Source organism: Nanorana parkeri, unplaced genomic scaffold (assembly GCF_000935625.1).
Source record: "Nanorana parkeri isolate BGI_ZX_2015 unplaced genomic scaffold, ASM93562v1 scaffold898, whole genome shotgun sequence".
Taxonomy (NCBI): Eukaryota; Metazoa; Chordata; class Amphibia; order Anura; family Dicroglossidae; genus Nanorana; species Nanorana parkeri.
In genome coordinates this window covers 669,796-691,132 of record NW_017307166.1, presented here as the reverse complement: position 1 = coordinate 691,132, position 21,337 = coordinate 669,796, and the positions used below count along the sequence as shown (strand labels likewise).

Sequence of the window (21,337 nt, the reverse complement as noted above, 5' to 3'; positions counted from 1 at the left end):
TTTTTTTTTTTTTGGGGGGTGGGGGGGGGGGGGGGGGGCTAATACGATTTGCCTATTGAGCAATTATTTACTTTTCTGTCCTACCCTGCAATCTCTCTCCTGTCTTTTACATGCTTTTCCAGAAAAACATGATGGAGAAATATTTGACCTCAGAGGCTCATGTAAACCGAGCCTGAGTTTAGACCTACTGTATATGAATTGAGGTGGCCATAAATAGGCCGTAGAGTTCTAGTGATGGCTGGTGAAAAAATTTCCAATTCTTGCTTACACAATGGTGCACGCCGCATGTGCAATAACAATTGCAAAGATATACTTTGTGCTTAAAGAAGAACTTCTGATGCTCAAAAATGTTGTTTGTCTATTTGTAGTTAAAATTTATCTAAAGACAATTGTTATTATTTTTCACCTGTATGTGTTTTTTATTGCCATATATATCCTCGCTGGGGGAGATTTACTCCTGGTGACCAATTTTACTGGGGTAAAATCAAGAATAGTAATAGAGGAAATCTTCCACTGGTGGCACTTTTTTTCCGGTGAAACAATCTAGAGAGGATCTCCTTCACTTTTGAGTGAAGAAAATTTAGAAGTGTAAAGTAAAACACATTTTAAAAAGTTATAATTAAGTAAGTTAGCCCTAAAATATATATACTGAGTGTAGAGGGCTGCTGCGTAGTATAAATAATCATACCTTGCAGCAAGCTGGCTCCTACACACAGCGCTGGATTTCCAGGTGCTGCAGCTATGGCAGTGAAGAGTTCCATTGGCATCCCTGGCCCCTACTCTCTCCTCGCCCATTCATAACAAGCCTGATATATTTTCACAGAATACAAAGAGTTCTGGGAATAGAGAAGGAAATCATGTTGAATACCTGCATTTCCTCCCCCACCCCCTCTCCTTCTCCATTCACAGAATACCTTGTATTCTGTAGAAAAAAATACAAGGCTTTTAGTGAATGGCGAGAAGGAGAGAGAAGGGTGGGGTGAGAAATGTACATGTATGATGATAAATAAAGTCTGATGATAGGATGAGTCTGATTATAGGATTTTTAAATCATTGCATGGCTGAGTCACTGTTAGACAAAAGTGGACCCCATAAAGAAATATTAGGTGACAAGCTCCCTATCTGAAAAGTATCTAATGTCTATGGTATACTTACCTAAATTGCAAACCAGTGATAAAACTTATTCAGACATGCTGGAAATTCTTTTTCAATTACTACTGTTAAATTATATAAGAAGACTCTGCTGCCTGTGAAACATGTGGTCAAATCGTGCTTGCTCATCTACCTGCCTTCAGATATATGTGGTGGCCTTAAAGTGCACTTGTACCCAGAGTATGGACATTAAGACTTTTACCTTTTCTTAACACGCAATTAAATATCTTTAGAGCGAACCATCCCTAACCTCTCTAGCTGCTTGTACTGTAAAGTAATTCATTCTTAAAGGTCACAATGAAGTCCAGTTTCAGTTGGTTTCTAACAGCTGGGCTTTGTTTAAGTTAAAGGGCTGGCAGGTTGCCAAGAATCTGAATCAATAGAAAGTATTAGGAAATGTTTAAAGATTCGTTTCTCCAAAATGCCTATAGCTACAGAAGTGATTGGGGGCTTGCCTTAAAGTGCTTTTACTGCTTGATATGCAAATTTAAATGCAGAATATGTAAATGTTTTAGTGTTCATAGTTAAGGCACATGTTCCCCTTATGTGTTTTCTCATATAAAGGGTGTTTGTTTTTGCCTTAGGTAAGGAGGCAGTATGGATGCACATGATGCTTCCATATTCTGGAGTTCTTCTTTGAGCACATAAGAAAAAACAGATGCCTATATTAAGCATGTTAAACAGAATATGCAAAGGGCAATGACCTAAACTAACCAGATATGATCCTTTTTAATGTTTTTACTACTGGAAACTTGAGTAAGCTGAAATGTTTTTGGCTGTTTTAAGCAACTTTGCAATGTCCCTATTTAAAAAAGAAAAAGAAAAAGCAGGCCTGATGTCTGCCAAGTTTTAGAACCCACATTTAGGAATGGGTTAGCCCAGACTCCTGACAATTATTCTGACACATCTAAATTACGTACAGAAACCACATTCTGATTTCTTGGCTAAATCTTTGTGGTAACCTGAAGTCCTGAACCGCCTTACCAGAAATTCCATTAACCTGTTTACAAAGTGTCAGTCACTTGAGGCACAGATTTGAGGTGGAGGCTTAAATGCCATTTTGTGTTGCTTCCTTTATGTTCTGTGGAAGTCTTTTGGTATTTGGCCATTACATTTGTGGTTTTGTCTCATAGAAAACAGATGCTAATGTAACATTTTTGTGCTTTTTTTTCTTTTCTTAGGGTAATGCTGCTGTAAAATAACCATTAATGATGCAGACGATAGGCAGACATCATTCTTGTCTACCTGGCTACCTTTTCATCTTCTGGATCCTGGTCCTTCCTGGCAGTATCAGGGCATGTCCCAAAGCATGTGCTTGTTATGTTAAGACAGAAGTCCATTGCACTTTTAGGTACCTCAGTGTCATCCCTAAACAGATTCAAGTTGATGTGGAGCGCATCAATTTAGGGTAAGTTTAGTAGTCACAGTCAACAGACAATTTGTGGACTGCCTTTAAATCTTAAGTCTCCATTAACATTTACTGACTTAATAATACACAATAACCTATCTCATATACCATACAAATTTATGTAACAATCAAATACAATTGCCTTGTGTGAAGCACAGCAGAACATTCTTAAAACAAAGAAGACCTACTCTATATTTCTTACTTCCACTTTAAATTCCAAAAATAAGGGGGTTTATTTCTCATTTTCATATAGTGGGCTGAGCCATGCAAATCATCCAGATGTACATCCAGATCTGCTGGTTCATAACACAGATAAAACCTAGTATTATTGAACCTTTTATTCCATACGGCTGTGTGAGTCTTGTTGTCTATCATCAGTGCAGTGTACAGAGACAGTGGATATATGGAGTAGAGTTTGTGGAGCAATGAGAAAGAATAACCAGAAAGATTTTAGTGAGTTGGGCCAAAACGAAACAAAAAGCCCCGGATGTACAGTTGGCCCAGAAATGAGAAATAAACCCCCTTATTTTAGGTATTTGTGGTTGTGAGATATGTAGATACCTTCTATTTTAAGAAGACTTTACTGTTCTTTGCACTGGTTCAGTGGAGAAATCTGGATTCCTTTTGGCCCACATCATCATAACCTTTCTGGTTTGCTTTCTATAAAAGAGTATGAGTACCATAGCACAGGATCCTGATCATGAACTGTGAATAGAGGGAATGCAAATTCCGACTGAGCTAACACCTGCTTTGCAAGCACTGTGTAAGTCTGTGGTGGAATGTTTAATCTCAGTTTTAGATAAGGCTTAGAGTTTATTGATCAGTATATCTCTGCCTTCACGTATAATCATGAGCTAGGTGGATTAACCAAAAGGACTAGATCTTAGGTGTCAGTGGAGAAAATACATTTTCCCCACTTCCCTGCAGAGATTTCTCTGTGATATGGTAAATTGTTTTAAAATCATGGAGCACCATGAGGCGGAAGCATTATTTTACTGTTTGTAAACTGGGAAGCGCGAGTTGATATGATTTGGGCATTTTGTATAGACCTTCATGTGAGGCTTCCTAGGAGCTTTACCAGTGTAATGACCCGTGAGGCTATAACTGGACGCTCAACTGCAGAGTTACTGGTGTAATGACAGGGTTCAGTTTTGATTCCTTCCTTCACACTCCATTTAGTGTTTGATGGAGGGTTTGGAATCACTTCACATCATTCCCTGCCACTTGGGCAACTGTGAGTTTAGTATCGGCGAGTAGAAGGGGTAGGTGAGTGCTACAGGGTCTCCTGGTTCCCCATATCTAGTTTGGGTGAACTGAGTATTGCGAATCCCTCCAACACACCTGCTTCCACGGCGCAACAGGCCGGTAGTGTTTATAGGAGACGCAACACACAATTCACACTATGTCACTACAGCAGGTTCTAGTCACTCAGTTGTGTGGTTAAAGGTACTGATCCGATCCAGTCCCAGCAAGTGTGCGGGAAATGCTTCCTAGCAGTGTGTAACTCCCCTGGTAAAACTTCAACCTTCACAGCACACAGGTTTAACTACGACAGGTGGTAATCAGCATTGAACTAGTTAACAGTCTTTAGCAGGGATGTGGAAACAGAGGCACAGACTGCGATAGCAATACCCCTCACAGCTTGAAGTCACACAGGTTCAGCAATGCTTATTGATAGTAGACTACTGAAGGAAATCACAGCATATAAGTATAGCTCCAGCAGGAGACAATCAGTAGTGAGCAGGTTAACAGTCTATTGAAGGAATATGAGAGCTGAGGCACAGACTATGTTATCCACCCCTTCACAGTGTTTAAGTTCACAACAGCACTTCACAATCCATTTAACTCCAGATTTAGTATTATGGCATAAGTCAGCAACCCTGTAGATACTGTCACATATGCCTTCAGGCTACTTGCGCTTTAGAGGGATCGCTGCTGGGTCCTTTGGTGCATGTGCTGCAATAGCCAACTCCTCGTCTTGTTCGGCGTGCACCGTTGACAACGGTCGGACGCTGAACAAACAATTCAGCTCCCTTAAATCCCTCCTCGCCGAGCGTGGAGGGGAGGAGCTGGGTCCTGTACATGACGGACGTGAGGGGGCGGAGCTGATTGCCGTCCTTGACGGCCCTGAAGGGGAGGAGCTAGCTGCCGAGCTGGACGGCCCTGAAGGGGAGGAGCTGGCTGCCGAGCTGGCAGTGCTCGGCCCCGCCAGGCAGCGCTGGACCGAGGACGGGTAAGTCTGTTACAACCAGGTACATCCAAAGGAGAAGAAGACCAGGGGCATAATTAAAACAGGTGCCAGAAACATTTAGTTGAGCTGGTCTAAGAGAACCTTGGAGTCCTCTAGAAAGAATGGAGTATAATTATGCAAAGATAAGTCTAAACTATGCTGCTTTTTTTTTGCCTCCACAGGGACTCCTTATCAAAATAAAATGGTATGGATCTGACAATGATGATAATTGTACAAACTGATTTTTTCCCAGTTGAGAAAATGGTCAAATTACAAGCTACATGCAAATTTAGGTCATCAAATATTATTTTTTTAAAGTGACACACCAAAATAGCGAGAGATATTGAGGCACCTAGATTTTCCTGGGTACATGCTCACATATCTTTAACAGCCCCTTGGAAACCCTAAATCACGTGGAACACTAATATGCAAATCTCTACCAGATCCTGTGGTAGAGAAAGCTCAGACAAAGCCCAATCCTGTCCCTTAACTGGCTGTCCTATACATTATGCCATCTGAGAGAAAAGAAAGGCTGGAGGGACAGGAGTGTTGTAGATTGCCCTAGATCATTGATCCCTGACTAGAAATATCCATTTAATTTAGTCCCCTTCCTAAAAAGCCTTGTTTTATTAAAGCAATCATATTGCAACTAATCAAGCTTCCTTACTAGGGAATTTGCTTTGCACCACTGTTGAGTACACATTGGTAAGATACTCTGCAGAGCTGTCTAGCACCACTGTGTGTTCCAGAAAGACCTTACATTCTTTTTCACAAATATTGTACATTCCATTGTTCTAGCTGCACTTTGTCTTAAAATGTTTTCAGCTACAGTAATCAGTTACTGACAGCAGAAAACTATAATGTAAATCAAAAACAATTAACATGTGCAGGTGTATAAGTTTCTTTCTATGCTTTACCTATCAATATTGGGTCTGCATTCCTAATCTATGCACACTGTTTATGGTGCCAAAATGGTGGGCTACATGCTTAGCTGGTAGCCATGAACCATAGCAGTTACCTAATCTATTTATTTTCCTTAACGGCACATTGGAGAATTTGCGAACACATAATGGACAGAATGTTTCTGAAACAGCCATGGTCTTTCCCATACTTTGCAACTTGAAAGACAACCTCCTGATGAGAAATAAACAAATAAAGGCCTGACTATGAGGCCAATTGAGAAAAAGCTAAGAGTAGCTAACGATTTACAGATGTCTATAGCTGCTTTCCTTAGTGCTCTGTCAGTAAAGGAGCTGTGTGTGACATGTCGTATATATTTTCTGTTTGATTATAGGCATACATTTTAATCCTAAGAGCTTTGGTGGATTGCTCAAGAAGTGCTTATTTCCATGGTGACAGATGCAGGTGTATTTATTAACATCTTTCATAGGGTATTAATGACATACAAAGTGCATTAACCAACAGTAACCTGTCTGTCAATCAGATTTCACCTTTCTTCTCTTTAGAGGAGGAATAGAGGAAAATAAGGACCACAAGAGGTGATTATAGTACTTTGCACATTGCTCTTTAGCTTATTTAATAGCCCTGATGTCCTCTAGCAACATTATTTATTAAAGCAAGTTATTACATTTAGTTACCATTTTTAACAAAATCAGATTTGATCTTTTCTGAATGATAACAATTTTTAATATTGTATTTTTGATGGTTTCATGGAATTTTAATCAATTAATGGAAAACCCCAACCATAAAACCTAAAGTGACACTAAACTTAGGAGTTAAATCTTAAAAATGCATTCAAGCACCCTATTAAAATAAATGTAGTTTATTTGTGTATCACTTGGCTGTAGATCCTCAAATCATCTCTGAATTGGTGCTGACACTGTCTTTCCTTCTGAAGGGTGATTACTTTAGTTCCCCATGCTCCCTGTCTGTGTTGTAAACTCACCAAATGTAATATTATCTAATACTAATAAGAATATAGTAATAAAAGCACTGGAACAATAAAAGCAATAGCCATGGAAGCATATACAATAATAAAATCCCACAATCAAATTACTCACAAACCAATAAACCTAAACAAGTAAAATGTCACTAGTAAAATTTTCAAGTACAAGTAGATAATTTATTATATTTACTTATAATAAATGTCTATTGGACTTATTACATGTTTAAAGCATAAAAATTGAATTGAACCATTAGGGATAGGCACCACACCCCCAATTAGAATTGTATACAAGAGAGATAAAGAAAAGCGGGGCATTAAAAGTGTCCAAATGGTTGGACACAAATGGTTAAAGCCCCGCTTTTCTTTATCTCTCTTGTGGACTTATTACATATCTGTGGCGCTCTCATCCTATTACATGTTATTGTGTCTGGTCTGGGGACCCATAGGGATACCCTAGTTGACAGAGAGCTGCCTGTAAGAACTGTATACCAAGCTTGTCTTTTAGCAAACATTGGGTCCAGCGCTCCACCAACACACCTTTTGAAAATCCCACAAAGGACACAGACTACAGTAAAATCCTAAGATCCTAAGACATTCTTTAATCCTTTCCCTCGCTATACAATACAAAGAAAAAATGTTTGGAATTGGGAATAATGAAAATGCGCCCAGTTAGAGAGAAGTGTTAAACCACTAATTAAAGAATAAAAATAAAAATAGAAAAACAAACATCTTCAGGAAGACTATATGGATTTTGAAACTATGCCAAATGTGTTTGTTTGCATGCCAGTTTTCTCCTGTACTGCTTAACCTCTTGCCGTCCGCCCGTAGTAAAAAAACGGACGGACGGCACTGCAGCATCTGCGGGTTGCCGTCTCCAGACGGCAATTTTTTTCTGCTCGCGCGCGCCCCCTAGCGGGCACGCACGGGCAGAAAAGACCCGTCCAATGCGAACACCCGGTACCGGGTGTTTCACATATAGGCGATCAGCGGGTCCATAGCCCGCCGATCGCCTATATGTGCTCGTTCGCGGCCCCCCCCCCTGACTCCTCACCTTGATTCCCGGGATCCGCTGCCCCATCTTGGATCCCGGGACCGGCTCCGAGGGCGTCAGGAGGAGGAGGACGGGAGATCAGCTCCTTGCTGATCCCCGTCCGGGCTGTGAATGCAGAAGTGATGTGTGTTACATCACTTCCGCATTCACCTGTCAGTCATCTGGAGAGAGAAGAAGCTGATAAAGCAGATCTCTGCTTCATCAGCTTCTTTTAGGGTCCATAGGTGATATTAGGGGTCCTAGAGACCCCTAATATCTCCATAAAGAGGACCTGTCAGTGTGCCTTTGCTATTATATAGGGGGTTGTTATCCCCCTATATAATAGCAATAACAATAAGTGCAAAAAAAAATATATAAATAAAAAAAAAGAAAAGTAACACATAAAAAAATAAAATAAAATAAAAGCCACATATAAAAAAAGGGGAAAAAACCCCCCCAAAATGTTTAACTCCCCCACCCCCACGTTTACGCGCCTATAAACGTAAATACGCGTCCGGTGCCCCAGCGCGCAAAGATTACAATTGCGCTACACATGTTACATATCGCCGCGAACGTCGCAGTGAGAGCAATCATTTTAGGGCCATCAATCACTGATAACACTAAACTGATGAGCGGTAACAGCTTTTAAAGCTTTTTAAAGGGCCAATTTTGGGTATTATCGTTTTTTGAGGTTTCGCGTGCGCACGCAATTTTAAGGCTTGACATGTTTAGTGTCTTTTTACCCGACGTGACCCCATCTTTTATATTTTAACAAAAAATTGGGTAATAATAAATGTTTTATCATTTAATATAGGGGAAACTGTTTTTTTTTTTTTAATTTCGGTAATTTTTCCTTAATATAGTAAAAAAATAAAACCCCCAGTGGTGAATAAATACCACCAAAAGAAAGCTCTATCTGTCCCCAAAAAAGGGTATAAAATTCATTTCAGTACAGCGCTGCATGACGGAATAAATGTCAGTTAAAGTACCGCAGCGCTGAATACTGAAAAATGGCCTGGATGGGAAGGGGGTTTAACACCGCGGATGTCAACTGGTTAATAGTGGAGGTTCAATTAAAGTACAACTAAAAGCTCTGGTATGGCAGTCAAATGTAGAAATTATATGAAACTTCTTTTACCTTCCCTGACTGAGCCAAATCCACCTTTATGTGTGTCTTACCCTCCCCCTCCCACACACTGCAGCTCACAGGGGGGTGAAAAAATCAAGTTTTAAACCTATGTTTCATATTTCTAAAATAATTGTCCTATAAAATTCAGGTAATTTTCAAAGATCGTCCCAATATATCAACATATGGTGTGTTACAGATCAGTCTGCCTCTCTATTGGCACATAGTGACTGATTTTCTAAAGTAAATGAACACGAGGGTGGATATATTATTATAGTATGCTTGCATCTCCCACCAAAATGTACATGGATGTCCTGATGTATGGTGATTCCGATTCTTGAACCTATCTAGCTGATCATACACTGAGCTTTAATGACTAAGGTGCCAAGCTAAATTAATAATAAACTGTATTCTATGTCGTCCTCATCAACATGGTAAGGTATATACAGGTACTTAGCTTTGTAATTTATTTTCCAAGCACCTGTGTATTTAATCTCATGTGCCAGTTAGTGCTTAAACGTCTGCTCATACGCACAAAGATATGAACATGCACAGTGCATAAGGTTCACTGAAGATTTTGTTTTTCAGCCTCTTTTAAGTATAGCTGTGCACTCATAATGTGTTTTTTTCAGTACATGCAGTGGCCTCACAAAGGGGGGTGCATCCCGCACCAGGTGACACCATCAGAGGGGGTGACACCAAAATGACTGGTAATGACTGCTATATCCTCCACTCTTTGCCGGCCTCCATAATCAAGATGGCCGCCAGCAGTGAAGTACATCACCGTGCATGCGTGATGACATCACACCACATCACACATGTGCAGTGACCCAATACTTCTGAAAATGTCCATATCCTGTATCCCCTGCAGCTCCCACTGGTTCCTCCTGCTGACCTCCCAGTCATTACAGGAGACATCAGTTATGTGGAGGTCAGCAGGAGGAACCAGTGTGAGGCACAGGAGATGAACAGTCTTGGAAGTGCCTCACAAAGGGGGTGCATCCCGCACCAGGTGACACCATCAGAGGGGGTGACACCAAAATGACTGGTAATGACTGCTATATCCTCCACTCTTTGCCGGCCTCCATAATCAAGATGGCCGCCAGCAGTGAAGTACATCACCGTGCATGCGTGATGACATCACACCACATCACACATGTGCAGCGACCCAATACTTCCTAAAATGTGATGAACAAATGACCACTACAATCTGATTGGTTGGCCAAAGTATTTAAAGTAATCCTGTTGCTATAGTCAAATTTCCCAGCAAAGCTTTTCCTCCTTTTGTGAGGAATGGTCCCCCAAAGTCTGCTCTGAAACTGGCACTTCCAAGACTGTTCATCTCCTGTGCCCCTGCTACTCACACTGGTTCCTCCTGCTTACCTCCACATCACTGATGTCTCCGGTAATGACTGGGAGGTCAGCAGGAGGAACCAATGTGAGCTGCAGGGGATACAGGATATGGATGTATCCTGTATCCCCTGCAACTCACTGGTTCCTCCTGCTGACCTCCCATGTCATTACCGGAGACATCAGTGATGTGGAGGTCAGCAGGAGGAACTTTGTTTCAGAGCAGACTTTGGGCGACTGAGTTCCAGGGCAGACTTTGGGGACCATTTCTCACAAAAGGAGGAAAAGCTTTGGTGGGAAATTTGACTATAGCAACAGGATTACTTTAAATACTTTGGCCAACCAATCAGATTGTAGTGGTCATTTGTTCATCACATGAGTTACTGCTAAGGAAACACAGATTATTTTCTTTCAGATATGTTTAATAAGAATACATCAGTCCCAATGGCAGTGTTATATAACAGTGTTGGAAAGGATGGAACAAGTTTGTACAACCATATAAATCCCTACCAAGCATCCTTGTACTGCAGGACATAATTGCCATTTGCAGCACTATAAAGCTTACTACTAAAGATTTCTTTTAAAATTGATTTTACACAGCATTCTTTAAAAACACTGATGGTAACGTTCTAGCCATTGCAACCAATCAGATTGCATGAGTCATTTTAGTGGCAAACCACATGCACCTTTCCTGCTCTCCAGGTTGTAAACAAGAGCTCCATAGGTCTTAGAGTATTGATACCTATTAACCTAGTCGTTGTCTACAGGAGGTACAGAGGGGGAGACATGGCCTCATGATTCCCTGGGGTTGATAAATTAAAGCAGCACATTTTTTCTTTATTGGTTTAAAAACGTTATAGTCACAGCAGTCTTCTAGCAATGTGCAAAAAATAATAGGGTTTTACATTTTCCTGAACATTTTGCAGGCAGAGCAAAACATGTTTATTAAATGATGCCAATTCTGTACAAAATGAAGCATCATATCTCTATCCTTCACAAACCCTAGTTCATGTATCTCATATTTAAGCTTTTAGTAGGCTTTAAGGATTGAAAAATGATCAACTCTAATCCAATTCTATGTATAAATGCTCTTAAGTCAAAGGCTTTGGCATGAGATGTGATGGGGCCCAGTTTCAGGTCTGCATTAGAGAAGAGGGTATTGTAGATGGACCTCTGGCTTTAACTCCTTGAAATCAACATTGCATAGTTTGCATACGCTAAAAGATACATTGGTTGTCATAGGTTACAGCTAATGGTTGTACAACCAATTGAAGCAATACATGTCTATAGCGTGTAGCTAGATCAGTAATCTTGGACAGGATATAAGCTGTGGAGCCATAAAAAGTTGGAGGCTGAAGTCCAAATAATAAAATGAACTGTAGTAAAATTGTAGTGCATGAGATTTCCAAGAAATGCTATGAAGTGATTTTCTAGGCAGGAGACCTCTCCAAGGTATCTTTCATAAATGATCTCATCCCACTGGAGGAAAAAATACATTTATTCCTTATGTACTGTATTCAAGTATAAAAGTTTTCATGTGTAGAAGCATAATCACCAGTGTTCTACATGTTTTCTAAATCTGTTGCATGAATCACATTCTGTATCTGTGACCTTCACATATTTTCTGCCTGCAGGTACAACAGCATAAGCATGCTAACTGAAGCTGACTTCTCTGGCTTACAAAAGCTGGAGCTGCTGATGTTACATAGCAACGAGATACAAACAATCCATGAAAATGCTTTTAGTGAATTATCTTCATTACAGGTAAAAAATTAATGTTTAAAAGAAAATAACAGATTTAATTTAGCAGCAATTTCCAAATAAGTCTGTACTGCATAAACTAGATTGAAGCATGTGGCTGTATTTCTGAAGGATGTGCTCACACAGAAAGAACAGAAAGAGTGATACCTTCACAAAGGTTATTATGATCAACTTTATTTTAAGTTTAATATTTTAGATCTCAGTGTATTTCTAAGCACTTCCAGGAATCTGGGATGGTAGCGGTAGTAGCAACTACATAGCCCTAGGAGCCAGAGGAACGGCTCATGAATTCTCTTTATCTCTCATTGAACCAATGCTGTCTATCATTATCTCTAGGGGTGGCATGCATTTAGATTGGCAGGAACCAATTTGTGAATAGAAATTTAAGGCAGTAAAAGGTACAGAGTTATCATGGGAATTAAATGAAAGAAAAACACACAATAATCCATCTACATGATCTGGCATTTTCTAGATGGCAGCAATTCTCTTATTTCCTCGCCTTTGCTGGCTTAAATGATTTCTAAATTAGAGACTCAAAAAAGCATGGATTGATAAATCAGAGTTAAGGTAAATGAAAGGTATGTTTTATTTTTTTGTTAAAGCACTGCGCATCATAAATAGTTGCCATATTTATTTTAAACTAAAATACTTGTTTTCACCTTTTTTTTCATTCTTTGCTGCATTTCATTGTTGATGATCTCCTGCAAAACAGTGGACCAGGCCTGCATAATGTGTGTTGAAACTGCCACTTATAGTCTCCATTAAAAGCCCTTGTGACTGGGTAACAACGCATTCAGGAGACAGGGACAGAGCATTGTTACTGATTGTAATGAAAGTTGCAAATGTAAAAATATTAAAAATTTATTTTTAAATTACATTGGCATGTTAAAGATTATAAGAGATTTTAGTAATTAGATTTACATATACTTTAAATAAGAAATTATCATTTGCATACTTGTTTTGGGTCATTGTCTTAAAATACTATTGTCCGTGGATGCATATGATAGCCAGGCAACTTGCCTTTTTCAGAAGAAGGTAAGCTATGGCAGCTTTTTTTGGATATCCTACTGGTAAGACCAGCTTGAATAGAGGGTGGGTGGGGTATAGCATTAGGGATGGGACTGTTCAGTACTGTCTCAGGCAGTACATTTAACACAAAGTATAGCAAATTTTGAGCTTTTATTGCTGTGTTTAACCGTAAATATTTTTATTCATTTTCGATTTTGCTCCTCCATATTTTTGATATTCTATTAAAAATAAAAATATGTTGACTAGCCACAAAATCCTCCCTTTGGATGTTTAATTCCAACCAAAAGTCACTGACATGTATTTACTACATTCTGTGACCCCATTGGAGAGATTTATTTTCAGTTGATGAGAAATCTCTCCAGTGAATAGACACATTTCAATAAAATAGGTTAGGACCTCTTGTATTATCTCCAGTGTTTTCCTCTCATTATTTCTTGTCTTGCTGTCAAAGGGACAGGAAGTGATGTGGAATCTCCCTAAAAGGATAAACTAAATCAATAACAGCTTCACAGAAGTATTTACTTTTCCCCAGTCCTTCAAAAAAAAAAAAAAAACTTTTGGCTGGTGTTGGCCTTTAACATATGGTAAAATGACCTTGGCTGAAAATAAATGATTCACCCACTGTATGTTTTTATTTGTTGTTTGTAGTGATTTCACATTTCTATTAGAATGGAGTTGTAGCTAATTCATGGGCTGTGATAAACCAATGCACAAGATTCAGTTATGTCTCTTTTCCTTGCTGTGTAGGTATTGAAAATGAGTTATAATAAAGTGAAAAAACTACACAGAAACACATTCCGTGGCCTGAAGAGTCTGGTCAGATTACATATGGATCATAACAAACTGGAATTTTTGGCCCCAGAATCCTTTTATGGCCTCACTTCTCTGAAACTGGTTCACCTGGAGGGAAATGTACTACGGCAGCTGCACACAGACACCTTTGTTACGTTACACTACATCCAGATATTTAAAGCATCGTCTATAAAGCATATCTATCTCTCTGACAATCAATTAACTACACTGCCTAAGGAAATGTTCTTGTACTTGAATGAATTAGAAGGGCTTTATCTTCATGGCAACCCATGGTCATGTGATTGTAACCTGCTGTGGCTCGCGGAATGGGGACAGCAATCCAAAGGTATTTCCTTTTCCACTCTAGATGTGCATTAGACATGTGTTGTTAATATACATGGGACATTAGTCTCCCTTTCTGTGCAAAGTCTTAATACTGAAAGGAAAAAAACAGATAAGAAACAGCTGCTTTTAACATCTACAAAGATATGCGTAAAAGTAGCCACACCTGTACAGAGACATAACTTTGCTGTGCAGTCTACTTCTGGCAGTAGCATTTACAGGTGGGCTCATTTTTATCTGCAAAATCTAGAAATGGTAAATAGAAATTATTTTACATAGTGTTATATATGTTGTAAGAGACATATTGACTTGTCTTGCAAGTTTTGAGCCGGTGTTTGACTATTTCTTTAATTATATTTGGCAACCCTGGTTGGCAGTTTTGCTCACTGGGATTACTGGACAAGATGTCAGTTATGTTCTGGAAAATATTGTTCCATGCTGGACCATTTGAAAAATGCTCTTATAATCTCTTCAACGTTTTTTTTTTAAATATCCATGAAAGTTATAGCATTGTGTGTTTAATGTCCTTTTAAGGGACTTAGAATAGTTCTGTAATCATATACAAATTACACAAACACACATTTGCTAATATTCATGCTATAAAGGGCCAGATGAAAGGGAATCTTACTTTCAGTGAAAAAGATGGACAGTTTCTACATCTTGTGAGTAATTACAGTGTTCAGCCTACTGGGGGATTTATAAAGTGCTTGAGCAGCCTGGAGGGGACAACACTAATCATAAAAAAAGTAATGTAACATTATAAAACCTTTCTTTTCATTTATGTTTCAACAGATTTGATCAAATGCAAGAAGGATCGTTCAGGTCATCAGTGCCCACTTTGTTCTATTCCTCAAAAAAATAAGGGTAAATCTTTAAACGAAATATCATCTCAAGATCTAAGTTGTGCAAAGCCGCTTATAGATAACATTTACAAGCTAAAAAATGTGACCACTCCAGAGGAAGGGAGCTTTACTGTTATATCAGCCAAAGATTTTGTGGCACCAATTGGATCTCTGGTTCTAAATATGACAGACCAATCTGGAAATGAGGCAAACCTGGCCTGCACTGTTCAAAGACCAACTAAGATGTCTCAGATAACATTGGAAAGAAAGGAGGGCTATACAATAATGAGGACTACATTTTCTTCCTTTTTGGTGTGCAGTATAGACTATGATCATATACAAAAGCTATGGGGGATATTAGCAATGTACAGTGACTCCCCAATGAAACTTAAGAGAGACCTCTTGCTTACAAAGACTCCTTTCATTAGTTATAAATACAAACAAGTGGGCTCTGGTGATGATGTGTTCACAGATATTGAGGCAGACCTTCGGGCAGAGCCAAACTGGTTAATGCAAGACTTAGTGACGTTACAATTAGACAGGTCAACTACGACCCTCAGCATGCTCCATATTCAGTACTTAACTGATGTCTATGTAACTATTCCAAACTCTGTTCACAATTCTGTGAAAAACAGCTGGGTCATGATTAAAAAAAGCAACCAGACAAAAACAGAGTATGCGGCAATGATTGGAGGAACTGTGGAGATGAACTGTCAAGTTGATGGTGAACCTGCACCACACATTGAATGGGTTCTTCCCGATGGAAGCAAGATCAGAGCTCCATATTTTAGTGAAGAGGGTAGGATTACAATAACAAGAGATGGAAAATTTACCTTAAAAGCTGCTGACAGTTTTGACACAGGTGCTTATCACTGTATAGCAACAAACTATGTGGATGCAGATGTGCTTACATTCAGAATTACAGTTGTAAGTGCTGATGTGGAAGAAGAAGCTGTCAATGGGGCTGAGCTTTCAATCATTAATGGGGGCATGCTGTATCTACCCTGTGGATCAAATGGAGTTCCTGATGCATCAGTGAACTGGATATTACCTGACCATTCAATACTACAGGAGACATCAGGGAACAAAGTTATTTTCCCCAATGGGACACTAAAAATTCAAGATATTACTGAAAGGGAAAGAGGACATTTTAGATGTATAGCAGCTAATCAGTACGGTCTTGACATTCTGACCTATAAAGTGTTTGTTAAAGAGAGGAAACTTGTTTTTTTTAATAAAAAGATACAGTTAGACCAAACTGAAAAGGAAATTGATGAAGGATCAGGCACTGATGAAAATAAAGAAAATAACTACTTGACCACAGGGAAAGTCATAACACACCGAAAATTCCCAACCAGACGGATCAATACCAGACCCGATGGCCAAGGACATTTAAATAAAGAGAATTTTAGAAGAAATAGAATTAACCAACGCTTCAGGGGATACCGGAGGCAATTTGCGCAGAACACAAGGAAAATCGATCCTCAGCGCTGGACAGAGATCTTAGAAAAGACAAAAAAGAGTTCATCGAACAGTCAAACAGCAGTGCAAGTCACAGAAGGTTCAGCCAAAGAAGAAAATATCACTGAAATTGTATCTGGTGAGCCGGATGAAGCATCTGGTGAAGAATTCCTTCCAGTGGCTGAAAAGTTTTTGATAGTGTCAGAAAAACACACAGCACAGTACAGCACAACTCCAGCTTCTACAGATACACAATCATACATATCTTCATGGGTTGCAGAGGATATATCATCAACATCAAAACATGCAAAAATTAGCCAAGACAATTTAGACACAACTACAATAAACAGGGAAATCACAGTCACTTCAGGAGATTCTACTGTGCCAAAATATGTATCCAAAATTACTGGGAGTCCTCAATATATTGATACATTTACACATACTACAGTCAGTTATAACAATGAGCAGATGACCACTCTAAGCATTTTAAATAGCACATCAGTGGCAGCAATGCCTGCACCAGAACTTACTACAGGTATTCCGCACATGTCATCAAGTGAAGTCACAACCAGCCCTTTGTCAAAATATTTTCCTCTTACTAATGTTGGGAATCTTGAAGAGGAAAGACAAGACACTACTACTGCATTCTACTCATTGACTGGAACTCCAAAAATAATGATAACTAGACCACCTACTACTGTTGGTGTTCCTTATACTACAGAACTGGAAACTATAACTGCATCACCAATTGCATACAGTGACTTCCATACTACAACTCAGAATAATTTATTAAAACCAACCATTGAAAACAATGAACTACAAGTTACAATTCATGATGATACCAGCAGCTTTATTACTACAGCTGGCTATTTGAATAACCTTTCAGAAAATGTTGTTACCAGCCCACCACCGGAAATAAGTTATGTTACTACAACATCTCCAGATACTGTTACTAACCCAGCTACAGCATCTTATGCCCTCCCAACTCACAATGCTATCAGAGATGAAACAACCACATCCAGTTATTTGCCTAGAACTTTTCAAAGTAATCTTGGTACATCCAAAAGCATTCACAAACCCTCTTATCTATCCATAAGTACTACTCAAAGTCCACTAGGTGCAAATGACATAGAAGTAGTTACAGAACCACCTATTATGCACAGATCAACCGTCACAAATATACTAACTACTCCTAAACATGACATTTCCAATTTCCATTTGTCAGTTGTCACACCAAACACTAAAAGTAATAGTGCACAGCAAATCATCACTTCCACTGCTAAAAAGGATAATTCTGCATCTAAGCAGGGATATGAATATTCAACTAATTCTGAAGACACACATTCAACTCAAACAACTGTTCCCAGCACAATGATTCCACTCTTCCATGAAAGAAAAGGCGAGTTAAATAAGGAAAATGTTTTTAGCATTGATTCTTCAACAAAGTCAAGCACAAAAGTATTCCTTTCCCAAACAGATATTGGGCCTATTTACATTCACAGCACTCAAAAAATAATTTCTCCAAGCCTGTCAGCTGGCTCCACTATCATTTCTCATCAACAGATTCAGATAGTGAAAGATGTTACACCTTTGGTGCCCACTCTAAGGCGTTATGGTCGTAGGAGGATGCCTGGAAGGAGACGCATTGTGAGACCAGGTCGTTATCCAAACATTAAAATCCATCAGTTTTGGAAGTTTGGCAAATCAAGTTTAAGAGAGCTATCTGCAGCTACAACACCTCACACAACAGTTTCTGATACTAGTGAACAAAATCAGCTGCCATACAGCTCTGAAACTTCAAGTACATATGCTTCCTCACCAACTGAACAGTCTGCCATAAGAGCTTTAGAGACCATACATGGTAAAGAAGCCACCACTCAAGCAAGTTCAGGATTAAAACATAGTGATCCAATTAAGGTCGACATTATGTCTTCAAATTCTGTTACTCAATTAATTCTCAAGGACAATACTTTGGGTATGTTGACTCCTGCTGGTACAAACAGAGCGATAACACATACACAAACTATAACTACAGATATTCCAACAAGATTGCCTATAACAACAAATAAAATCCTGCTTAAAACCACTTCTGCCCAAGTCACTACTAGGCCTAGAGTTACCTCCAAAGTAATCAGAAGGAAAATTCCTTGGCAAAGATTATTTGGTAATAGCCAGATAAGTCAAAGTGAGATATTGAAGAAGCTGAGAAATAATATTCATGTAAAATCTGTAAATAGTACCCACTCTCCAACATCTGACATCCTACTTCCCAAAACCTCTACAGCTCTCTTATCAACTCAGTCAGTTGTGAGTAATTCAAACATATCACCCAGTGCATCTTTGATAACAACAGAGAGCAACACAGCACTGCATCCAAAAATTTTGAAAGCTACAAACTCTGTAATCAATCCTGAAGATGATCCTGGCTTAGTAACACCAAGTACAGTTCATTCAACTGCTATCAATACAGATATAATCAATCTTTTTATAAGTCATACAAAACCCATCTCAGTTTTCTCAACCAGCTCCAAAACAACAACTGATTCTGTGCCAACCATCCCCACACCATTAACAACTGCACTTTATCATTCTAGTGCCGGGTCTGTGCCTTCTGAAGTTGATTCAACCAGCCCAGAAATTGCTGCCACTGTTGCTTCTCAAGCCAAGTTAGGTGGTGCAAAAATAGTCATTGCAACAACCAGTTCCAGTGATGCATGGTCCAAGACTTCTTCTACCAGTTCTTTTTCAGATACCACTTTCAAAGATGTTAGTTTTACTCCTCCCAAAGGTAATATGTTTGTTACAATGACCCCAGTAACATCTGCCTTTGTTGATAGTACAAGACTCAGATTTCTGCAACGGAAAAAACAACGGAAAAAGCGCCCTTATAACATCTTGCCAGAACACAATCAGTGGAAGTCATCAACAAATTCAAACAAGCCATCTAAGTCTCAAGAAGAAACAACCGAATCTTTTAAAATAACTCCACCTTCAGACTTGTCATCTGGTAGTGTTACTGTAGCACATACAACAACAATGTTACAACAACATCCTCTAACCTCTGTAAATAGATATTTCTTGACCAGTATTTCAAAAGCTCCAAGACTATCCCTGCAACAATCTTCAAAGCTAAATGACACAGATACATTAAAAACTCAACATATAGACCCATCTGATAATCATTTTGTTGCCACTTCTGTCCAAGCATTAAATAAGAATAATTTTAAACATACAACTGTTACTACCCCAAAATCAAAGACACCGTCACCAAGCCATAAAGATGCTGCTTTTCCACTCTCTGTGACAGCTAAAATCATTAGCAGTTTGACTGACCCATCACCCATATTAGGTCCAGCCACAACCCAACTACCAGTCATATCTGGAAAGAAGGTGGCTACATCTAATGTTGAGATCAGACCTGATCCAAAAACATCAGAGAGGAAAGTACATATAGTAGCACATTTTCCAGGTGTTTTGAAGAAAACAGTGCAGTTTAACCCATCCTCCACTCCAGCAGAAGAAACAGATAAGAAAGTAACCTTAAACAAGATGGAAGAAGGTCCATCAAATATTGACTACTCTAAGCCTCGCATTAAAGGAGGTAAAGCTGCAAGCTTCACGGTCCTTGCAAACTCGGATGCTTTTATTCCATGTGAAGCTACTGGAAATCCAACACCGACCATTCTGTGGACTAAAGTGTCTTCAGGTAAGGCATTTTAATTACTTTCATATTCATAGTCTATTTATACTTTCATAGATGCATTTAACCATGCTTGTGATCTAATATTCAGAATACTACTGTCTTGAACTGTTTTTCTCCTGCTTGCATGAGCCCCTCCACCAGCTATCCCAGGCTCTGCTGTCCCCCATGTGGGCCTGGACCGGTGTTGTGGGTCTGTGTACATTGATCAGAGGGAGATCAGCACACTTCCATAAGCTGAACTCTCCTCCAATCACTGAAAGCAGAAGTAATGGGATTACTCCAGTTTCAGTGTGTCATTTCGCCAGTTGCTGTAGCCAAAGAATAAGCTAGTGAAGCACGATCTGTGCTTCATCAGCTTCTTTGGGGGTCCATAGGTGACATTAGGTGTCAAATAAATCCCGATGTCTCCATAAAGAGGACCTGTTACCGTATCTGTGCTATCACATAGGGGACTTGTTAGGGACACATGTCAAGTGCACCTACTGGCAAAAAATTACAATTGAGCCACCCATGTTACATACCAGCATGTCAGAGTGCAAGCAATAATTCTAGGGCCATCAATCACTGTTAACACTAAATTAATAAGCAGTAAAAACTTTTAAAGCGTTGCCTATGGGAAATTCTAGGTATGGTAGTTTTTTTGTGATTTCACAGGTGCATGCAATTTTAAAGCTTGACATTAGGGTTGCACAGATACTGGTCTTTCAGTATCTAGTAATTGTACTGATATTTTTTTCTTGGTACTCACTGATACAGAGTACCGATATTGTCATGTGTAGCGTGGGCCCGGCTTCCTGATTGCCTGGGAAGCCAGTGTTCCACTGAAAACACATAGGCTTCATGCTCCCTCGCAACACTGTTCAGTGTCGCTAGGCAGTGTGAAGCCGGCTTCCTAGCCAATCAGGAAGCTGGGAGGGCGGTCACGACCTGCCACCCAGCTTCCTGTTGGTCAGGAAGAAAGGAAGCTTTGCAGTGCTGCTAGGCAGCGTGAAGCCGGATTCCTGATTGGCCGGAAAGCCAGCTCCGATGCTCCCTCACAGCACTGCCAGTCAGACGGAATCTCCCTCTGACCAGCAGTTCCGGTATTGGGGTAAGTATCGGAGCATTTGGGCGAGTACAAATACTCTCCCAAATGCTCAGTATTGGCACAGATACCAGTATCAGTATCGGTGCATCCATAATAGACATGTTTGGTGTCTATTTAC

The 21,337-nt window shown here is 39.5% G+C and overlaps 1 protein-coding gene across 1 annotated transcript in view; it reads left to right on the top strand.

The window, feature by feature from the left end:
• The first annotated feature begins 2,363 nt into the window (after positions 1-2,363).
• Positions 2,364-21,337, top strand: part of IGSF10 (immunoglobulin superfamily member 10) — a 30,217-nt gene continuing 11,243 nt past the window's right edge. The window contains exons 1-4 of the mRNA XM_018565882.1: positions 2,364-2,560; positions 11,837-11,966; positions 13,740-14,130; positions 14,919-20,135. Of these exons, the coding sequence (XP_018421384.1) occupies positions 2,364-2,560; positions 11,837-11,966; positions 13,740-14,130; positions 14,919-20,135 (5,935 nt within the window). The remainder of the gene's footprint in view (positions 2,561-11,836; positions 11,967-13,739; positions 14,131-14,918; positions 20,136-21,337) is intronic.